The sequence below is a fragment of the Dermacentor silvarum genome, chromosome 7 (assembly GCF_013339745.2).
Source record: "Dermacentor silvarum isolate Dsil-2018 chromosome 7, BIME_Dsil_1.4, whole genome shotgun sequence".
Taxonomy (NCBI): Eukaryota; Metazoa; Arthropoda; class Arachnida; order Ixodida; family Ixodidae; genus Dermacentor; species Dermacentor silvarum.
In genome coordinates this window covers 114,581,339-114,604,050 of record NC_051160.1, presented here as the reverse complement: position 1 = coordinate 114,604,050, position 22,712 = coordinate 114,581,339, and the positions used below count along the sequence as shown (strand labels likewise).

General features: G+C 47.1%; 1 protein-coding gene across 4 annotated transcripts in view; it reads left to right on the top strand.

The window, feature by feature from the left end:
- Positions 1–21,452, top strand: part of LOC119458366 (uncharacterized) — a 43,470-nt gene extending 22,018 nt beyond the window's left edge. For all 4 annotated transcript variants that reach the window (XM_049671129.1, XM_049671130.1, XM_037720200.2 and 1 more), the window contains one exon: positions 13,311–21,452. In XM_049671129.1, the coding sequence (XP_049527086.1) occupies positions 13,311–13,691 (381 nt within the window). In that variant the 3' untranslated portion in view covers positions 13,692–21,452. The remainder of the gene's footprint in view (positions 1–13,310) is intronic.
- The last annotated feature ends 1,260 nt before the right edge of the window (positions 21,453–22,712 follow it).

Sequence of the window (22,712 nt, the reverse complement as noted above, 5' to 3'; positions counted from 1 at the left end):
TGCTGCAGACCTAACGGCAACACCTTTGCAAAATGCCAGTGTAGTTTCCACTTCTAGCCCACCAGAATACTTAGCTATCATATGCCGAATCCGCTTGTGTCCCACTGATAATAAAATTCATCACAAGCTCTCGAATAAAGCAATGGCGGCAGTGCTCGTAGTCTCAAAATAGCACAGGCCGTCACTTACAGACAGTTGCAGACTAGGACATACATCACACCAACAGCACTAAATAGAATCATTCCTGACCTTCCTACTGAATGCCCACACTGCGGCCACGAATACAACTTCGAACACATGCTCTGGCTATGCCCTGCCAACGCGGGCGCGGACTTTCATGACCAGTCCTCCTGGGACTCAGTGCTCAAAAGCACAGAGCTCGTCGCTCAGCTCAAGGCTGTCCAGAGCACCTGGGCCGTTGCCGAAGGACTCTGTCTACCGGCCCCGACCTAGGTGGAGCTACCGGATTGATTGGCGGGGCCTCCGGCCTCGTTTTAATTCTTTCTCCTCAGGACCTAAATAAAGTTCGTACTCACTCACTCACTGAAATGATAAGTGATTGGAACCGGCCGGTCGTCATTTGTAAGTAGCTACGACGCCTCATTTCATTCTTTAGATAACGCTTTTTAAGAAAGACTTGCAGCTAGATGGGGTAAAATGCCAGGAGCAAACATTAAGATACTGAAAATGCCATTTTCGGATGAAGGTACTGTGGAATCGTAACTGCTGGTGCCTTGTTCATTTTTGCGTGTTTTGAAGGGTGAGTTCAGTATAACGAACTGTTCATACAACGATCACTTTTTGCCCAATTATCGAGTTCCGTATAAGTTAACCCTGATAGGACTAACAAAATTGGTAGAATTAAAAAAGAAGACAAAAAAACTCCAATACACGCCAGTGATTCATTTCGCAGTATTTACCCGATTCTAATGTGTCACCATATCGAAAGCGCATCCACATTGTGTGCTCATAATAAAACACTAATGTAGAAATGACATTACAGTTTCTAAGCAAAGTAGAAATGTGACGTACCTCTAATGCTTTTGCAAAGAAAATGTTGCATGCCTTCGATTTTGGCAATAGAAGATGAAACCTGTGAACTTAACCTTCACAGAATAGAAATTTACTTACACCTAATGTCCATTGTCATAACACTCAGACAGCACTTTATCATTGTCTGTGAAACACAACATGTCCTCCATATGGTCCATTGAGTGCGTTTGATACTCTGCATTTCTCAATCGACTTCGCGACACTCGCAAATGGGATGGTGGCCCACGCCTAGACCAACCACTTTGCTAGTTCGTCCTGCGCCGCATGTTATTTACCAGAATGTCAAGAACACGTTACTCTACTTGTTGCCGCTTGTTTAGCATGTAGAGCAACTTGGCTTTCGTAATCGAAGATGAAAGTGGTGCGTTGTCATCATACGCTACTTCTGTTCTACATGCTTCTGTTGCTACCTCGGGATGGACATGGCAATGAAGCTGGCTACGCGGCTCCGACAGTAGGCCGTTGTTTGTCATGTTCTTCCTCCATGGTTGTTGTAAATGCAGTTTTTGTTTCGTATTCAATTGCACCACATAGGTAGTAATTTTAGGACCAATTTTATTAGAAAAATAAAGTGTTGCATTAAAATTGCTTAAATGCTGTAATTACGCTTGTGAGAATCTTAATGTCTTTGGTGTGAATTGAAGTCGAAGTGAGTAGTAATTAGTGTTGAATAATTTCAAATCGAATACAGCTCAGACACTTGTACCGTAACGACTTATTGTGCAGAATCGGTAATACAGTCTTTTCTGACTCCCATTTACTCTCCCATAGAACCCCATGTGTACACCGGTGTAATGTGGCTGCCAGAAAGCCCCGCATATAAGCCAGACAGCGAGTGCACTTCCCAACAAAGTACGCCTGCCAAGGGGAATGCAGAGAAGGAGGAGACGCAATAGGACAAACAAGGAATGGAAAAAAAAAACGGTGACAGAGGAGGCGCGTTGCATGTACAGTGAAACTTCGGTGATACGAATTCGTACAGTCCCTGGCCGAACCGTGCTGCATACTATGAGCCAGATTTCGGATGTCTTGAACGCTCCCTCGCATCGGTTTGGGTGATACGAATGAGCAAGCCGTGACCGCCGGCAGCAAAGTGGCTAGGTGGGTCTGCAGGCGGACCATTTCCATGCTCGCAGCATGGTGGGAGGCCGGCAGAAGGCAGCCAATAACAAATCAGCAACTGCGCGCACTGTACGGAGTGGAAACAGGGTCCGGCACTGGCAGCCTGTCCCACATCTCGTAGCTCGTGAGGCTCATGCTGTGTTGTACAAGATTCTCGCGAAGTCGGTTTTGTGCAAGTTTGCATCATCGCCCTAATGGATACGCACACTACAAGTCGGTCGACATGTCCAGGAAGTGAAAAGCACTTTCATTTAAGGTGAAGCTGGAGATCTTGAAAAAGGTGGCCAATGAGGGCCCGAAAACGAAACACGCTGATCTTGCAAAAGAGCTAGGCCTAGTGCCATTGACCTTGTCCACTATTGTTGGTCAGTGGGACATCATCCAAAATGTGCAATGCTTCAGTGTGGACACAAAGGAGGCGACGACTGCGTCTTACCGTATTTACACGATTGTAAGTCGACTCGAATGTAGGTCGACCCCCCCAAAATTTCATGTCTCAAAAAAAAAGGGGGGGGGGGGAGAAGAACCACGCGAGTGCATTCACACAAGGGAAATTTATTGATGGGGTTGCTAAGACTACTCATCGTCACTAGAGTCGACCTCACTGGCACTGTTGCCGTCATAGCTGCTGCGGTCTCACGGCACGTCGTCATCAAGTGCGAGTCCACACTTCGCGAACGACCGCACCACGACATCGCGCGGTACAGCCGCCCATGCAGAGAGGACCCACCTGCACACAGTAGCCAGGGAGGCCAAATTTCCTCACGCTGAAGCCGCCACTGCCGCACCACACGTTCACCGACTCCAAATTTGCGTCCCGCTGCGCAGTTGTTAGTTTCCTCGGCATGGAGGATAGCAGCCCGTTTGAACGCTGCTGTGAACGAGCGCCGAAAGTTCTTGGCACTCATGACAGGCGCGACGATTCAGCACAACAGCAGAAGTGACAGATGAGCGCGGCCGTCGAAAACAATCGTATCTCAAAGAAAAGCTCTTCCACCAACTAATAATACCCCCCCCCCCCCCCCCGAACGACGGCTCATCTGCCAACTACCATACCCCCCTAACGGCGGCTCTTCCGCCAACTACCAATACCCCCCAAACAGCGGCTCTTCCGCCAACTACCAATACCCCCCAAACGGCGGCTCTTCCATGATCGATGCTCCCACAAGAGCCGTGCGCTCGTGGTGCGCGCAATGTGGTGCGCGCAATCAAAATGTATGCAATACGGTAAATTAATACGCTACGCTTCTACCGTAACCATGGAAACGTAAGTGCAAAGTTGTAAACACGCCGTAGCGCCCCTGATTTCTCGTTTTTCTTGCCGCTACTAGCGGTACACGGTTCGGTTTCGATTCTAAGTCGACCCCCCAACATTGGATTGTCAAATTTGTAAAAATGGGTCGACCTACAATCGTGTAAATACGGTATGTTATGGTAGAGGATGTCCTCTTAACATGGATTAGAAAGGTTACTGCTGCTGGGGTGAACGTTTATGACATGGTTCTTCTCGACAAGGCCTCCGACATCACATTATTGCTCGGCGTGGACGATTTTCAGGCCTCCAGTGGCTCGATTCACCATTTCAAGGCTAAGCATGATATTGCCTACAAAACTGACAGCGGTGAAGCAAAAAAGGTTGATGAGTCAGTCGTTAGCGTCTGGATGAGAAGCACGCTGCCATCGCTCATTGCAGGCTATGAAGCTCGCAACATTTTCACTGCCAATGAGGCCGGTCCTACACTCGAACCTCGTTATAACGAAATAATGGATATAACGAAGGGAATTAAATTCCCCTTGAAATTTTCATAGAGATGCGTGATTCAAAACCTCATATTAATGAAGTGAAATTGTCCTTCCAATGGATGTAACGAAATAGATTCGTCTCTGAAACTGAAAAATACCCGACCGTTGCACTCTGAGTACATCACTTTCTGCAGGGTTTGGCATTCGTCTGCCGTGGCAGATCAGAACTGCCGCGTCCCCACAGTTGAGCACGTTGTCGAGCAATATTGGTCTTTCTCAATGCCGCGTGCACCTGCACACAAGTAGCAGCTCATTATCGCACTTCTCCACTGACCTCTGTCTTGCACGAGCCAACCACGCTGCACGGCAATATGTGGCGGTGCCAAAGATTAGCGCATTCATGTCTGTGCAAGTGCGCAGCCCGATAGATTAGTGCATTCACTTCTATCTTTATTTATGGCGCGCCGTGCAGGCAGGCGCAGCTGTGTCTGACCTCAGAGATCCCCCCGGCGCAATCTCGGGCGTCAGCCCAAGCTGTGCACTCACTTCACCCTCTCCCTGGGGCGCGCCGCATAGGCTGGCAGCTTGGCGTGGCCGCCAAGATCACATTGGCACCAGTGCAATCTCGGAGGCCACCAGCCGGCCAAGCCAAGCTGGCGCAGCGAAGTTAGCTTGTCTCTTCAATGACACAGCAGGTGCTGTGTTGTGTGCCACGTGCTGCTCGACCAGGACGAGTCAAGTGGAAAGCGGAAGCGAAAGACCATCACAATGGACGGGAAGGCAGCTATTTAAAGGCTCTCACATCCGGTGCTAAGTCGCGTGTTGCACACGCCGAGTATTTTTTTTCTTTTATTCGAATTTCATCATATGCGTGGCCGTGTAGTGGTTCTGCGGACCGCAAAGTCATCGCCTTATTTCCTGCGTTTACAATTGTACACCTCATTGGAAATATATTGCAGTAAGTGGAAAAATAATTGGATATAACGAAGTAACAGATATAACAAAGTAATTTTCGCTCCCTTTCATTTTCGAACAAGGTTTGAGGGTATTTTATAATCTCCAGCCTGAGAAAAGCCTCTGCTTCAAGAGTGGTGCTTGCCAAGGTGGCTAGAAAAGCAAGCAGCGAGTGACAGTTTTGTTCTTCTGGAATGCCGGCGGCTCGGAGAAAATGCCGCTAATTATAGGCCGTATCAGAATCCCTGCTGCTTCAAGCATGCTGGTCATCTGCCTTGTACTCACAAGGCTAAGAAAGCTTGGATGACGTCGGCAATGCTCAAGGGGATTCTGACCTACTTGGACGGCAAGATGTCCAGTCAGAACAGGAAGATCATCCTGCTTGTCTATCAGTGCACCGCCCACCCAGAGAAAGTGACACTGCAGAATGTGTTGTTTTTCTTCGTGCAAATATGACAAGCCACTTGCAGCCACTGGTTGCCGGCATCATTAGAAAGGCCGAGCGTTATTTGAAAGGAGGACTTCTCTTGTGTCATCTCCTAGCGAAATATGAACAAGAAGATGACAGCCTTCAGATTAGCCTCTTGGATGCCCTGCATTTTGTTGCGATGGCCTGGGATCATGTCTCGGCAACAACCATCACAAATTGGTTCACAAAATGCGGCATTGTGAAGTCAGCAGTTGCCACCTCGCGAGAGTCGGAAGGCATAGAGGACTGGGACTAGCTTGGCGTAGAGTGTTCTGCGGATGACGACCTTGTGGCCTGAGGGCTGCATACAGGCGAAGAGAGGGTGAGCGAAGTCACGACATCGCAACGTCATTCCAAGTAGCAATGACGAAGACAACTGCTGCAGCAGCACGAGTGATCAGCAACCATCGATGGCTGCAACCGTGCATGCCCTAAACATTCTGAGGCATGCCATGGCAATGGGAAGTGTTCAGGAAAACACATCGGCACATTTTTACAACTTCCAGATTTCACTGCAGGTCGATCTGGTAAAGAAAACTCAGAAGGACATCTGGGACTTCTATCGTGAATGAATTTCTTAAAATGAGTTTCTGGCTCTTTAACATGCTGATTTCGTTTGTTTTTGGTAATACAAATTTGAGGTGGCACGAATATTCTACGCAACCCTTTGAAATTTGTATCACCAAGATTTTGCTATAAGCGCTCTGCGGGCACGTGGGTTTCCTAAACCAGCTGGCCATCAGAGAAACGTGCTCCAGCAGCGCGTCTTCTGCACCATACCTGTGCGCGTTGTCGCTCTTTGGCTTTTCCATTTGTATACCAAAAGTAAGTACAGTGTTTACGACTCCAGCATCGCAGAGTGATAATTTCTAGAATTTTGCAGTATACTGTGCTTTATTGTGCATACTGTGCAGTATACTGTGCAGTATACTGTGCTTTATACAATAGCCGACTGATTTTCAGACTTCGCAGGGACTGAAAAATAGTCAGAAAAATCGAGCAGTCCGAAAAACTCGCGCACCCCCCCCCCCCCCCTTAGAAAAATAAATTGTGAGGCTTAGAGCGGCTTAAGAAAAATGGCGCTGTTTCGCCCAAAAGGCAGAGCATCAATTGCGGTAGAAAATTAATAAGGCAGCTATACAAAGTACGGATGTTAATTTTATCGGCTATATAAAGTTGTAAATATGCGCTTACTAACTAAATAAGCCCTGTGTCACCCACGCACAGGTTACATGAACAACATCTAGCTCGATGACCGCGGAAACTCGTTAAAACGCTGCAGTTAGAAAGCGCGCCAGAAGCAGCGGGCAAATTGACCTTCTCGCTGTCGGTTCTATCGCTTCAACGCGAACGTCGAAAAAAAGAAAAAAACAGCGCATACGAAGCTACTGGCACTCGGCACACGCCCTTTGTACCCATCACAGATCGCTTTGAAGATGACTCCCCCGCGGCGCACCCTTCGGCCACATAGCAGATCGCTTTCAAGATACGGTGCCTGCGTGGCAGCTCTGTTGGCAGCCGCCGCAAGAGCTGAGCACAGCTCCCCACCATCTCTGTCGCCTTCTCCATCCCTGTGCACCGCAAGCGAACGAAGTCCAAACGCTTCCGGCCGCCTTCCTCTCTCCCGTGTACGTTGCCGGCTCACCCTCGCAAGCTTTCACCCGCACACAGCGTACGGCGCAACCTAAACTTAAAAAAAGAAAAAAAGAACGGATTCCGCTTAATTGATTATGACGATAGTGCTGAGCTGACCGAAAAAAAAAGCAAGTGCCCCTTTTTGGAACGTTTTGTCATGTCAAGGAAAAGCGGGCATGGCCTCCGAGACAAGAGGATAGCGTGCGTCTACTTATCTTGAAGGCTATACAGGGGGCCACTGGAAGCCAAGCCAGCGGAAAATCCAACATGGCGGCCCTCAACATGGAGTAGCGTGGCTCGGAGCAAGCGATTTTGTCCAGAAAATTGAACATTGGCACCTAGATTCGTCCAAAAAATCGGTCGCAAAAATGCATTAGCTCTATGGGAACCCTAACGGTACATCTATGAAGTCCAGAATATCCAAGTCCGAATTTTTGGAGTCCGAAAGATCCGTCGACTACTGTACTACAGTAATACAGGGAAGTCCCTAATAACTCGAAGTCTCTTGATTCAAATGGACAGATAGTTTGAACTGCTCTGCTGGTCCTGGCAAAGCCCTATACACAAGTATGCGTTTGAGTAGTAAAAATATCCTGCAAACTTGAAGATCAAAAACCATGCAACCATTACTTTGAACACAATTTCTCAATCCCATGGACCACTTTTCGGAGAAACCCATTACCAAAGGTGAAGGTTCAATGCGTCGCTAGCTACCGTAATGTCGCGTGCCGTAAAAATGGCGAGGAAAGATGCGTGCGAAGCAGAGACCAAACGAGAGTGGCGCACGCCCACCTTTCTCATCTTTAAAGGAGCAGGAAGGAGCCCCCAGCAGGTGCTTCATCATGTTGCTGCGCGGTCGCCTGTCCCCTTCCCTCTTCTCACCTAGCGGGCTTGATCATGTTACAGCACCCTCAATCACGTCCTCTCCATCATTGGGCATGCGAGAGGACGGCGCACATCAAGCCAAAGGGCATGCGAGGCACGATCTTATCGCACTTGGATTTCATCAGAACGAAGTCCAAGCGCTTCCGGCCGCCTTCCTCTCTCCCGTGTGCATTGCCGGCTCACCCTCGCAAGCTTTCACCCGCACACAGCGTACAGCGCAACCTAAACTTAAAAGCTCGGGCAATGCTCAAGGGGTTTCTGACCTACTTGGACAGCAAGATGTCCAGTCAGAACAGGAAGATCATCCTGCTTGTCTATCAGTGCACCGCCCACCCAGAGCAAGTGACACTGCAGAATGTGTTGTTTTTCTTCGTGCAAATATGACAAGCCACTTGCAGCCACTGGTTGCCGGCATCATTAGAAAGGCCGAGCATTATTTGAAAGGAGGACTTCTCTTGTGTCATCTGGCACAAAAGAAATTGCTAGAGCACCAGAAAGCTGTATCGGTAGTTTCTCATGTTGCTCTACAATTTTCTCATTGGCACTTTTCATCTAATTATAATATTTGAGAAGTTGATTAATAATTACGACTTATTATCTAATTAGTCAGAATGCCAGAAATACTCTGAGTATCTCCAAGCGACAGCAAACAGCATTACCTTGGTTCTGTCCAGCTGCATGGCATTTCCATATTTTTAAATCTTTCTGCATTATACTAGTTGGGACACCCTGTAATACGAGGTCTGTTAGAAAAGTATCCAACCTTAGGCCAAAGAAAAAAAACTGGAATAACTGGAGCATTGGAAACCTAATAACCCTCAAAGTAGTCTCCTTGGGACTCCACACACTTCTCCCAGCGATGCTGCCATTGTTGGAAGCATTCCGAGAAGGCCTCTTTCGGAATCGGGTGTAGCTCAGCTGTTGTTGCAGCCATAATGTCCTCTCTTTTCTGAAATTGTGCTCCTTTCAATGGCCTCTTGATTTTGGGAAACAGTCAGAAGTCGCAGGGGGCCACATCAGGAGAGTAAGGAGCCTGTTGAACTACAGCAGGGGTTCTCAAGTACGTTCATCCCAGGGAACCCTACTAAGCTCCATAAAGTGCCAAGGAACCCCCCCCGAATTAACCGAATGTCGAATTGTCGAGGGTATCAAGAAAATAAACAATGCTTCACTACGTCAACACGCTTTTATTTACTCTATGAATCGTCAAATCTTGTTTCTATTTCGCACAAGACCAGTGCGGAAGCTTAAATTCTCTTCATCTCATGACTGATTAGCGCTAGCAGCGGCGAACCCTCGTGACATCCTTCGCGGCGCGCGTTTTCATCCGAGACGCGCTTTGCACCAACGGGCGCACATCCCGATTATTTTTTCGCCACTCAGGTGCTCGGCAACAAATTGTCCGTCCATCGCGATGTCGCCGGTGCTTTTTATCTTTGACAGCTTTGCACTGAGTCAATGCGAAACTACTGCTTGCCGCAACCGCTGCGGACGAAACCGCGGCTGCTATCGACGCGATCATGGACGGCGACCTTGCGGTTCAGAAGGCAGGCGGCTGACACACGCACCAAGTCAAAACGAAACTACCTTTCGCTGCAAGACGTGCGGACGAAACTGCGGTCGCTATCGACGCTGCCATGGGAGGTGACTACGCAGTTGTGAAGGCACGCAGCCGACGCGCGCATCGAGTGAAAACGAAACTACTGTTTGCCGCAACCGCTGCGGACAAAACTGCGGAGGTTATCGACGCGATCAGAGATAGCGACTACGCACTTACGGAGGCACGCGGCTAGCCGCCAACGCGGTGTTACGCGCGGCGATAAACCCAAGAATAAAGGCTTTAAAGGCACATTTAGGCACGAAGCGCTTCGGCGTTGCTGTCAGTCACGTGCCGCGTACGATTGCCGCTGAGGACCACAGCGATGCGGACTGCGCCGCTTCGTTTCGGTTGGACGCTACGCCGTTCTTGCTCTCCTGCAGCGCGCATTTGCGGTGCTCCACGTTTTTTTTTTTTTTTTTAATTTTTCCTTCCAACGTATAGGTCAGTGCGCACGCTATCGGCACCTACCCTATCAACAAATAGGAGATAGGCGCATGGTGGTAAGCTACGGCCTCCGAGATTCAAGTGCGAAAGCTTAGGCGCGCTTCCCGGTCTCAGAGGTTGCGTGGCTACAAGCTGGTTGCGTATTTATTGCGCAGTTCCCGCGTTGCTGTTACGCACTGTGACGTGCTTTTTGACACTCAGGCATGGGTAATGGAGGTTCTTTGGATCAAGCGCACCTCGTGTTCGCCGTTTCAGACACTTGTCGAGAGCGGGACCAGGGAAAATTTATCAGTGGCTCGCGGAACCCCGAGCAGGGGCCTGCGGAACCCGTAGGTTCCGCGGAACCCACTTTGAGAACCCATGAACTACAGGACTCAGGTTTTTCGCCAAAAAGGTCTGAATCAAGTGCGAGGAATCTGCAGGAGCATTGTCGTGATGAATGCGCCAATTTCCTGTTGACCACAACTCCGGTCTCTTGCGCCGCACAGCATCACGTAGGCGACGGAGGACATCCCTGTAGTACTCTTTGGTGGAATGGTGGCTTGCTGGGCTAGTCCACTCTTTGGTGATTGTTTGACATTGTGGTGCATACGCAGGGTGTACCACACCGTGGGAGTCAAATAAAGCAGTCAGCATCACTTTGACGTTGCTGCGCACTTGTTGGGCCTTTTTTGGTCTTGGTGACGTAGAACGCTTCCACTGTGATGACTGGGATTTGGTTTCCGGGTCATACCTGTACACCCAAGACTCATCAACAGTGATTATGGTTTTCATGAAGTCGGGGTCACTGTTTGTGGAATCCAGCATGTCCTCTGAGACTTCAACACAATGTTGCTTTTGCTCCACCGTGAGCAGCTTCGGCACGAATTTCACCGCAACTCTCTCCATGGCCAAATGTTCGGTCATAATGGAATGTGCAGAAAAAGTGCTGATGCCCACCTCTTCCGCAATTTCTCGGATAGTCGCACGACGGTCTCGCATCACTACAGCATTCACTTCGGTAATGACCTGGTCAGTTTTGGCATGTTGATATCCGACCGGAGCATGGCTCGCTCTCCACTGATGTGCGGCCTTCCTTAAACCGGTTGTACCACTCCTTAATATGTATACTGCTCATAGCATCGTCACCAAAAGCCCTCTGAATCTTCCGAATGGTTTCCACTTGGCTGTCGCCCAGTTTTTGTCAAAATTTGATGCAGTAGCGCTGCTCCAGTTGCTCCGTCATTTTCGTTGCAATAAAAAAAACGACGAGAGCACTGCGCACTACCTCACTCAAACGTTGCGTCCCAGCGACTGACGCTATCGGCAGGCGGGAAAAAATTCGCGCACGCGCACGAAGTTTCAAGGTCGGCTGGTGCAAGCGCGCTTGTTTCATATCCATCATGTGTTCACAAAAAAAATAAGGTCGGATACTTTTCTAACAGACCTCGTATACATGAGAAACTGACAGGACTGTGCAGTTTCATCAGACTTGGTCAAAAAAGAAAGAATTATCTCCATAACCCCTGTCTCCCCTTATACAGTAATCAGAATAATTTGCTGGGGATTTTTCAGACCTTCATTGATCTAAAAAAAAACATTAATACTGTCTGCACACTGTATATCGCATTTCGTGTAGCAAGGTTCAAGGATATTGTTTAGCTGTCAATAACTACTGCCTCTTCACATGGTGCACAACTCGTATCATACTTTGCAACATCCACTGAGAAGTCGCATTTGAAGTGATACTAGAATCAAAGAAATTTGCTTTTTTTAACACATTCACATACGTATGTAGCTGCATGACAGTGTGACATAATTTAATACTAACTTTTTTGTAATTTCATAATCAAGCATTGTAATAATTATCCACTATGCCGTTTGCTGACAAGTATGCTTCCTCATGGAAGCTCACTTCGTGCTCATTTGGAACATCTATCTGCTTTTTTCTGCTACCTCATCTGGTTACACTGGTGAAACTCTAGTCAGCAAAATGTTGGTTTTGGTCGAAACATTTAAAGCGATAGCTTTCCTACCAAATTCCTCCGACGTTACTGGTTGAGGTATGTAGCCCCAAAGCGCCGGTGCCTTTAAGCACATTGAGGGTGCCAGTAGTGACGTCATAACATGTGAAGACGGCGGCCACTCTGTACACAGTCTAGGCTTGCAGGTGCTGTCAGAAGTGCCATCATACCAAGGAAAAGTAGCGAAAGTATCCACTCGGCTCACTGTTGGGTGTTATTGTTTCTATAAATTCTAAGCATAAAACACAGTAGCAGCGTAGTTTATGTGGCACCCATTCGGGTTCTAAACCATAGAAACTAAATTAGAGGCAGCGGCACTTAGCTGGAGCTCTTTGTCGCCGCCACACTACTAAAACAGGAGAGTGAACAAATGACAGAAGCCAAGAAACTATGGTGGCCAGCATGTGTGCTGAAGAAAATTGGGCAAAAACCATTGTGCGATGAATGTCTCGCTGAAGCGCTAGCTTCCTCCTGTAAGCCTACTGAGACACTCATTAGGTGTCATTGATTGAATTCCAAGGAATATGCAATGGATATCTCTGCAGATTTGCAGTACTAAGCTATCACTTGGCTTAGATAAACATCCCCCGATGGTGTCTGCACAACTTTTTTAGTTTTGACGACAGGCCTCGATAGTCTGCTTATACTTCTCCTGACCTGACTTGTTGCTTATCTATTCTGTTTACCTCATTGAGTTAACAGAATAGCGCTCGGGCTGTGACCGAAGACAGCATGTAGTTAAGGGACACATACTATGTTCAGTGACAGTGGCCCCTTTCCACTCTTAATATGATTCCAGAAATAGTTTTCTGTATGCTTCACTGCATACCAGGGCTGTATTGCGGCAAAGTTACCTTTAGGGAACGGGCAAAAACCGCAATAGTGTCGATACACGCTAATTGAGACTGACGGTCGCATACTTCTGTCATTTTGGAGTGGGGCCACGGGCGGGGCTTGACAGGCTTAACCACAACTTACATTTATTGTCTTCGCAGCAACGTGCGAGAGCGAGTTTGCCTTTGCACCACTAAATTTACGTGACTGCCATGTTCAAACGTAATGTAAGATGTGGGAACATTACAGATTGGCAACGTAGCACATGGAAACGTAATACATAACATGTTCTTCGCCATTGAGTTTTCCAGGTGACTACGTCATGTGCTTGAGATCCTGACCTAAAAAGCCCATCGACTCCCGGTGGGCTTTCTAGGTCAGGACCTCAAGAAAACGACATTATCGCCTGGAAAACTCAACGGCAAAGAACATAACAGGGTTCCACTGTGTTTTGTTTGCCTCAGTGAGGCTTTGGACATAGTAGTGCCAGTATAGTGCACTGACAAGCTTTTCTTTCATGTATAAAAACCTTTTAGAGATGCCTTAGATGTGTCTACTATTCTCCCAGGGCTGGAGCGACGAGGACAAAGCAAGCTTCCTCGACCGGCTACGGTCCCTTGACCCGGAGTTCGTGGACAAGCTCTCTTCAGTTCCCAATGGCACAGCAGACCACAGTCCAACTGCGCCACTGCCGGCGACGACGACGACAGTCTTGGTCAATCACTGCACAAGCGTGACGGTCAATGGAGATAGTCTCAAAGTCGATGAGGATGAAGAGGTGGAGGAGGAGGAAGAGGAAGGAAATCGAGAGGTGGTCTCGCCAACGGAGGAACCGCAGCCTATGCCGAGGAACGTCGTGTCGCCAAGCAGCGGCTCTGTTGAGGAAGAGAGGGTTTCGCCCATGGGAGAAAAGATAGAATTTGAGGAACAAGAGGAGCTAGTGCTCTGAGGTTTCACAATGAACATGCAAAATGTGGCGCTACGGTAACATCAGTCCAGTACATGACTGGCTGTATTTGTGTCAGTGGTACAGGACGTCTTCCTTGTGTCTTTTCAAGTTGTCTGGCTGGCTTCGTAAAGTCAGTGACAAAGCGCTAGTAGAATGTGTAAGCTTTCCTTATTTCGCATCGACGGTTAGGAGATTTTGTATTGAATGTGGACAGGCAGATTCAAACTGCTAACAGCTGCATAGTGGCTTTGACAAGTGATGTGTGAGCTGCCTTCTTTACTTTTCTATTAATTAATGATAGCAGACCTAATTTTGTAAGTTTAATTACATTTTTGGCCAGATTTGGATGACACGATGCACAGCCGTATGAGCCGTATATCAATTTTTGTGACGATAGATGAGGAGATTTTGTTCACAGGCTGAGATGGTTAAAACCAATTGGTTTAATTGTTGGTGAAAATGTATTTTGCATGCCCAATGACAGTATTGTATGTCGGCAGTATGAGCATTCCCAGTTGAAGAATGAGGGACCATCCCTTTTGTATTTTTTGTGGCGTCTAGAAAATAAACCTGTTGCACTGCACTGTGGAAGCAGAGTTGGGTCTAAGCAGTGTTCAGGCCACTGGGTCTCTGTGTTGCTCATTCGTGGCTGATATATTAGGCCGTTTCTGATGCATGTGCCAAGACCATCCATTTAAGGGCAGTCAAATTGTTCTTAGCATTCCACCCGACAGGCCTGTCGGTAAGCAAGCCTTCCGTGGGAAGGACTCGCATCAGCAGAGCTAGAGGACAATGTAGTTGTATGGTTTGGGGTGGAATTCGTGCCTAATGTGTTATCAGTGCTGCCATATTTTTAAAATGCAGTTAAGTAGTGGCTTCTCTCCCTCTCTCCTAGTGAATTGGCATGAGATCTTCCCCTCACTGAAAAATATGTTGAGAGTTCTTTTTGTTTTTCCGTATGCTTTGCCTTGTGGGGCATCCAGAGCCTGTGCACATTTTTTATGGCACCATTCCATTAGCTTTCTCATTCCATTTTTGCAAGGTCTGTACAGCTATGTTGCACGGCCAGAAAATTTTTCCCTCACCGTTTGCTTTCAAGGGCCCCTCACCAGGTCTGGCTTTTTCTAACAGACAAGCGCAGTGTATGCATTACTCGCTGACGATCGTGTCTGCAAAGTATTACAGCGCTGCAAGCCATGAAAACAACTGAAATTTGAAGTCAAACGCCATGTGCCGTTTTTTTCTCGAGGAAGCTCCGCCACCAGTCAAGGTAACACGCACGAGGGCGCCCATGTAAAATGCAGTGTAACCTATGTCACTCACCATGATACGCGAATTGGGTAGTCGTATGCAGAAGGCACCATGCTGCTGCTGTATGGGATCTCGTAGCATCAAAGAAAAGAAAATAATAAGAAAAGTAGGCTGGACTCGACGCATTGACAAGACTTGGTCTCTCGGCTCTGTTAGGGAGAAGGCAGGGAAGGAACACCGCTTGGTGGATGCTAGTCGACGCAAAGGGGGGGAGTGTCACTGCTGGCAGTTATGCGCGCCTTCTGGTGGCATGATAACAGGAGAGTTACTTTCTAATAACAAACCGATTTTAAAGATTATTTTGGTAAAACAATCCTTAGACGGCGTTTTACAATTTCCAGAGTATAACCAAAGTTTCCAATAGACCTTGGCGAGGGGCTCCTTAATTTATACTTCCATGCTTGGCACCTCTGTCGCAATGTGTTTAGCTGAACTTTTCTTATTTTTATATCTTGCATCTGTTTTACTGTTAAATCTACAAATATGTCATTGGGTGCATGTATGCTGCAATAATAAACTACTAATAATAGGAACTAGAGGTGGCCGAATATTTAATACTTTCGAATAACCTATTAAATAGTTTCCTATTTGATTCGGTCTTTGAATCGAATAGTCACTATTTGTAGATGCGAACATTTTTCCAATACTTTTAGGCTATTTCAGTACATCAGCTGCGCCCAGTTTGACAAAACTTGAGCTAAATTACGGTAAATTTTCAACCCTGCGGGCATAGTATAGACATAAAACATGAGAACCTGTGCAATGGAGCAGGCTATGTCGCTTAGGTAGCCATGCTTTACAGGGTACCAGTGATCATTCGCACTCTCTGAAGAGTCGTGTGCATGCGAAGAAACTACATGTTTGCTCCTGATGCTTTATTAGTGCTTTTAATAGGCAATGCTTTATAATGTACTAGACAATCTCAGAAACTTGGTAACTCTAAGAATACTAGGATCTGAACATCATTTTATGTTACTTGTGATAACGGCTTTTCATTATTCGAAAACTATTCAGTCCAATTTGCTTCTAGCACTATTCGATTCGTATTCAATTCTGTCTCAAAAATTACTATTTGCACACCCCTAATAGAAACGATGCCATATTTAATAACAGCCAATACTTAAGCTTTGGTTTGATGATACTATTCATATATATCTCCATTTAGGCATAAAACAAGCTCTGCATTGTGTTCTGTATAACGCATGCTCTGGGAAGTTCGAATAACTTGTTGTATGATATGCTTGTTCATTATGACATCAGCAAGTTTCTCAAAAACACCTCTAAGCCTTTCCTTTCCTCAGTGCAGTTAATATTTCTGTACGAATGTACATCTTGAAACTGCTCAGGTTAGGCACCTCTGTCCTCAAGACACTCGTGCCATGTTCAGAATCTCGTCTGTGTCACGCTTTAAGAATGGCAGCATGTCTATGTGGACAGAGTGCTTTGTCAGTGGGTTGTGATGAGTCGTTTATAACAATGAGTCACTTTGTACTGGCGAAAGCCATGCTCTTGCAAAATGGTTGAATACAAGCAGCACATGTGGCTCATATGCCCACGTTGCAGTGAATTCAACCATTTTGACAGAGAAGGAACACCTACCGTATTTTCCGGATTATAAGTCGCACCTTTCTATAAAACGCACCTCACCCCCCCCCCCCCCATTTAGGCACATTTTGACAAAATTCATGTATGCGCACCTTTTTTTTCACGCGATCAGCACAATTGTTCATGATTAGGCATGCGTTCACCTTGACATGCACAGTAGTTACCTATTCCGGATCAATTAAAACCCAATAATGCGTCAGTCTAAGTTACACAAGTTATGGCATAAAAAATCGCTGCCCCTTTCACTCCGTGAAGGTGCTCGAAAAGTGAAGCTGCGTTAATTATGCATTGTTACACCATGCAAGTCACCATTCTTTCACCTCATTACCGCTTTTGCATGCTTCACGTGGTGACCATGCTTTGGAGTTCTTTTTTGCACTTCTCTCAGTGTGCTTTTTTTCTCGCGTGCAAGTTCCGCCGCCCCTTTTTTTGTGTGCCAGTAATGAGAGCAAGTGACAAGCCCTTGCACGAGCCAACTCTCGCTGAAGCTCACAGTAGGCAGCTTCTTCCTCAGCAGTATGCACTACTCGTGGTCTTCCCATAGTTGTACCTGGAATGGAATGCGCAGTACCACTAATCCAAAGCTTCATATATGCAACTGTAGCAGCGTTTGAATGCAGGGAAATGCAGACGGCGTCGGCAGCAGCTCTGTGCGTTGCCTCGTTGGTGCTGCTACACAACCAACGCTAATGCGAACTCCTCTCACACCCCACTCCTCCACTGACTACTTTCTTACGACACCGCCATTGGTTGGCGCGCCTCACGCTCTCCCCCTCCAACTTGAGTATTGGACGGCGCAACTTACGTCAACCCCCCCTTCTGGTTCTCTTTTTCATCTGCAGCTTCTCAAAGCATTTTCACAAGGGGAAAGGGGTCACTCCAACCCCTTTCCCCCTGTTGAGCTCTTCTTTACCTCTTCCGCTAGGTCACATGGCCCCTTTTAAGAGAAGTCCGACAACGATAGCACAGGGTCCGCATAAACATATTGGCTGTAAAAATTCAGCGAATACTTGTAAGAAGCAAAAATATATATATATTCACTGTGCATTATTCAAACCCATCAAAGGCCTCGTCCTCCGATGCGGTGTCGAACAGTTCGGCCACTCAGTAGGCAAGGTCGCAGGGACATCATCGCCAGCTTCCGAGTCGCTGCTGTTAAGCTTTTCGAAACCAAAGGCCAGCTTTTTGAAACCTTGCAGTTACGGTAGGCACTGAAACTGCAGCCCACGCTTCGTCGGCCCACCTCGTCAAACGTAGCATGCCTCATGCGGTCAGTTGTCGTAAAGCTGTGTTCACCGTCCGTCATCCACCTCTCCCACAAATGCCACAGTACAGCTTTAAAGCTGCGGTTGACGGCAATATCTAAAGGCTGTAGAGTCTTCATCGATCACTGCAGGTGTGCAGTTCAGAAGCTTTACTTTCTTCAGCGTTGCGTCGGTAATATGAGCACGCATACTGTCCATGGCAAAACATCTGTCAAGCTAAATGCCCATCATTTCTTCGTCCATCCATCCCTTCCGATTTACCTGGTTGATGACAGCATGAAGGGAGCTGTCTTTCGGCAGTGTCTTCCCCTTAAATATAAGCAATGGTGGCAGTTTCATCCCGTCCGTGCAGCAAGCAAGGATGACCGTAAAATGCGATTTTTCGTGCCCTGTGTTCGCAGCAGGCACCGACTTGTCGCCTTTTTATGCAACAGTTCTTCCCATCAGAATGTGAAAAGTCAGTGGAATTTCGTCTATGTTGATAATGTGATTTTTTTGTCATCTCATTATCGTCCACTTGTTTCTTCACGAACGCCTTTAAGTTCTCCAACTTTTCTGCAGTGTTCCGGCAGCTTCTGGCAAAGGGTTGTGCACGCTCTGATTGTCAAGCATTTGCGCCTCATAAATTTGAAGCACCAAGGAGGTCCACCGGCAAAACCAACCACCACCATTTCTTTAGCCCACATGAGCGCTTTCAGGCGCAACTGCACCGTAGACAAACCCCTGCCTTCAGCTCGTTGCTCCAATACCCACGCACGCAGACAGGCATCTAGCTCGGGTCATTTGGCTTTTTCATTCCTCGGTCTGATTTGTTCGATTTCTCAAAGCACGTAGCTTCTCTTCGTCCAATCGCGCACAATTTTTTCAGTGACACTGAAGCGTCGTCCAGCGGCACGGTTTCCATTTTCAAGCGCACACTCAACCGCTGTCAACTTGTACTTAGCTGTGTAGCTCCTTCACAATTGCCGAGGCAGCATGGTGAAACGAAACGAACAAAGTGGATATGGCAACTTGTGGCGACTGAACAGCAACACGCTATGCAGAGAATGGCTCGACTCGGCTCTGTGTAGCTCCTTCATGATTGTTGAGGTGGCATGGTGAAACGAATCAAAAGAGAATAGGGCGAATTGTGGCGACTGAATAGCAACATGCTAGGCAGAGAATGGCTTGACTTTGGCTCGGCATCGTCTTGGATTGTGGCCGGCCAGTGCCTGCGGCCTGGCAAGTCAATGCCTCCTTTACTAGATGCCTGCCGCATCGCTCGTTTTCCCATTGGAGCGGAGCTTCCTGTAGTTCAAGGTAGTTGCGGAGAGACAGCGCTTGCTGCCGACCCTACTTACTGTTGCGAAGGAAGTGACGATTACGAGGCTGGCACGCGCTCAACCAATGGCTTGACGAGACACCGCGGGTCCTGCCTCAGGGGTCGCAAGAAACGCCGCTGTAATCTCGAAGGCAGGGTCACGTGATTTAGGTCTGGAGCGGTCGCTGCAGCTAGCGCTTGCAGCCGACCCCGGTGGAGAGGAGGAAAGAGGAGAGGGGCAGGAACCAGCTTCTCGACTCACACAGCAGGCATCTTCTAAAGGAGGCATTGTGCAAGTGCAACGGCTCCTTCAGTGTCCGTCCTTTCGTACAATAAAGGCACTGAAAACCATTTATTATGGAAAAACATCATGACTTGCAAGTTCGAAATTTAATTGCTCAAAACTTTATAAGGTGTGCAAAACATAGTAGCCGTTACTAGTTTATAATTTTTTTTTTTCGCAATTGCGCTCGCTGCTTGCTGTTCGTAATTTCATTGTGCCGGCTTAGCTGCTCGCTCATGGAGTCCAACATCCTGACACCTGTCACTGCAGTCACCTTGTAACTGTTTTAGCGACATAAATCATGCATTCAGTGTTGCCTACTGTTGCAAAGTGAAAAACAATGGGGAAAAAAAGATATATAAGTTACACCTGTGTATAAGACGCACCGATGAAAAATTCTAAAAAAATTGCGTCTTATACTCTAGAAAATATGGTATTTGTGTTTTCAGATTACCATGTCCCTGTAGTCAGCCCTAATTGTGTTTTGTGCATTTGAGAGAACCTAATTTGTGCCAGAGGCATCAGAAGTGCTTGTAGCTGGGTCAGGTGATGTGGTGGGTGAGCAGTCACTTCTTGGTACTGAGCCGCCTGGCCAACTATCTGCAGTGACAGTGCTGCCTAATTCTTCGTAAGGAAAATCACCCTCCCTACCGTCCAGCTCTCCCCTTTCGATGTCCCTGGTTGGCGTGTGGTGGTATCTTCCAAACAGATAGTGGCCTGAAGACGTGCAGCTTGCGAGAAGTCCTCTTGCTTTATGTATTATTGGCATGTGTGCGGTGAACCTTGAAAATAACAATCACAAATGTTAGTTGCTTGAAATGTTTATGACATGGTGGGCCTTGAGTGCTTTTTAAAACTGCTCGCAGCAAGCTATTCTTATGGCCAAATTCGCCAGCAGTGGGTTTTTCGCTAATTCTTTGCATCAAAGTGTTTTGGTGTAATGCATTCCATTGATGCTTGGTACAATTCTGACCACTTCATTGATTTGTTGTTTTTTGTTTTGTGTATTTGTGCATTTGTATCGCATTGATGAGTATGCTAGAGTTGTCTTTGATAGGAGAAAGAACAATTTTTCATATTGCATAATCATCACAGTTGCTCACTTGGACTCTCATGTGCATGCAAGAACTTTGCAAGATATGTTTATTTGTGTATTCCATGCCTCCTGCAAAGTACAGTGTGGCCCGAGATGTCGGGGAACATTCCATTAGAGCTGTGCTAGCAGGCCCTATAGTGCTTGTGCTCAACCCTTAGTCATTAAAGTTTATTGCATCGGGTTCTTCTTATATATGCCTCATAATATCTTGTCTTTTGTAGCTCAGTGCATTCATAAGGGCAGCTTGGCTCTGTAGTGGTGACTGACTGTGTGTTCCTTGTCAAATCAGTCCACACTGTACCGACTGTCTTTGATTATACAGTATAGTTGGAGTTCACACTGAAGCTCTAGGTTTATAAGAGAAGTGGACAACAGTTTATTTCATATAAACAATGAAATTTTTTTGCAGTGCAGCTGTTTATGTGTAAGGGTTGTTGGGTTTGGTACCATTTTACACATTTGTACTCTACAGGAAGCAGTTTTTTCTTAGTTTTTTTTAGAACTGATGCCCATATTGTTTCTCCTCTTGGCACCATGGTTGTGTTGACCCATTCTCATCTCTTTTCATATTGTCAAGCAGGTAGTGAATGTGCGTAGCAGGATAAAAGGCGAGAATGATGAACTGGAAGTATCGAGCTATTTATTAAGCAGACATGTGCCTAAGAAACGAAACTGCAGCAAAGTGACAATGAATAAAGCAAGCATGGTCAATGGTCATTGAATCCAGACATCTTGCTTGAGTTTGTCCACTATTTTGTATACGCTTATATGTACTGCACTTTGGCATCTGTATGCATTCGTCAACATCAGTTTACATCATCATCTCTAGTGCACACTTGGTTTTGGAATAAAGCATTGGCTCGACCATTGTTTCAAAAGTGGTGGAGGTGCTCTAGAAACCTCTTGTCCCCTGCCGCTCACTTCTTCCCTGGAGTTGTACTCATGTTGCCACTTGAGCCAGCTGTCCACCCAATTTGCAACAAAAGCCATCAACATCTGTGCATTACACTTGACACTAAAGCACTGCACAGGCTGTTTTTTCTGGCATAAGCCGCGCCCGACCCCTAAAGTATCATTCTCTGGCCCACCTGAGCCTGGACTCGGTGGTTGTTTCAAGCCTGGCCCATACCCTGCTCGGCACCGAAAGATTGCGGCTTCCAAAGTGCAATCATCGTAATTTTGGGGAATTCCTGTAATGTGCAATATAGCCCCACCTCATATGTCTGCAAAATAAACGGAAATCACTGAGACTTGCTCACAAATTATATTTTGCCTTGGGATTCCCTCGAACTTGCCAAAATTCTACTTGGCCGGGCACAGTCGGACTCGCTCGCCAGAATTAGATTCAGGCAGGGCCACTTGGCCTACTAGTTCTCACTCACTCGGGTTTTCTCATGAATTGAGCACATGAAATATTAAATGCCTTGATATGAGACCACTGAAGTCCCAACCACACTAGAGGAAAAGGGCACGCCGTAGAAGATGCGCAAATTTGTCGCGGCTTGCTGCGGGCCTCAAGCAGAGGCGACCAATAAGCGCGGCCCGGCCCGTTAAATGATGTGCGCGTGGGAGACTTTGTCATGTGGACCAGCCCGACTGCTTGATACACATTCCTGTCTGGTGTCAGTCGATGACTCGTTTCGCACTATCGCCAGCTCTTGTTTGCGCATGTTTTGGTTGGCTTGGTTTGGTGTCGTTCGCGTTTGTTTTGGTTGTTAATGTTTGCGATTGTTTTTACAATGGTGAGTCTAAACCGACACTTCCCAATGGAAAACGTTTTTATAGCCAGTGCGCCATACCCGATTCTATTGCGACTAAACGGACCTTGAATACTAGAACGCAGAGGCGACACCCAGTACCTAATTCTTCTTGTCTTTCGAACGCTGCGACGGCGCAACAGAAGGGAGAACACCAACATGATTATGATCATAGCGACGACGTCGTCCTCATCTTCTGGCATGACCCGCATTAGCTAGGGGCCGAAGAACGTAAACACAGTGCTGGTCTGTCAGCAGATGAAGGAAAAAGCTTGCAACATCTCGCATCTACATGCAGAGTGAAACAGAGGACGTGAGATTTTAATCCTGTCACGTGACTGCCGCAGCGGCACACCGAAAGTTGGTGTGACTGCGCTGCCACAGCAGCGTTTTTTTACTGCCGG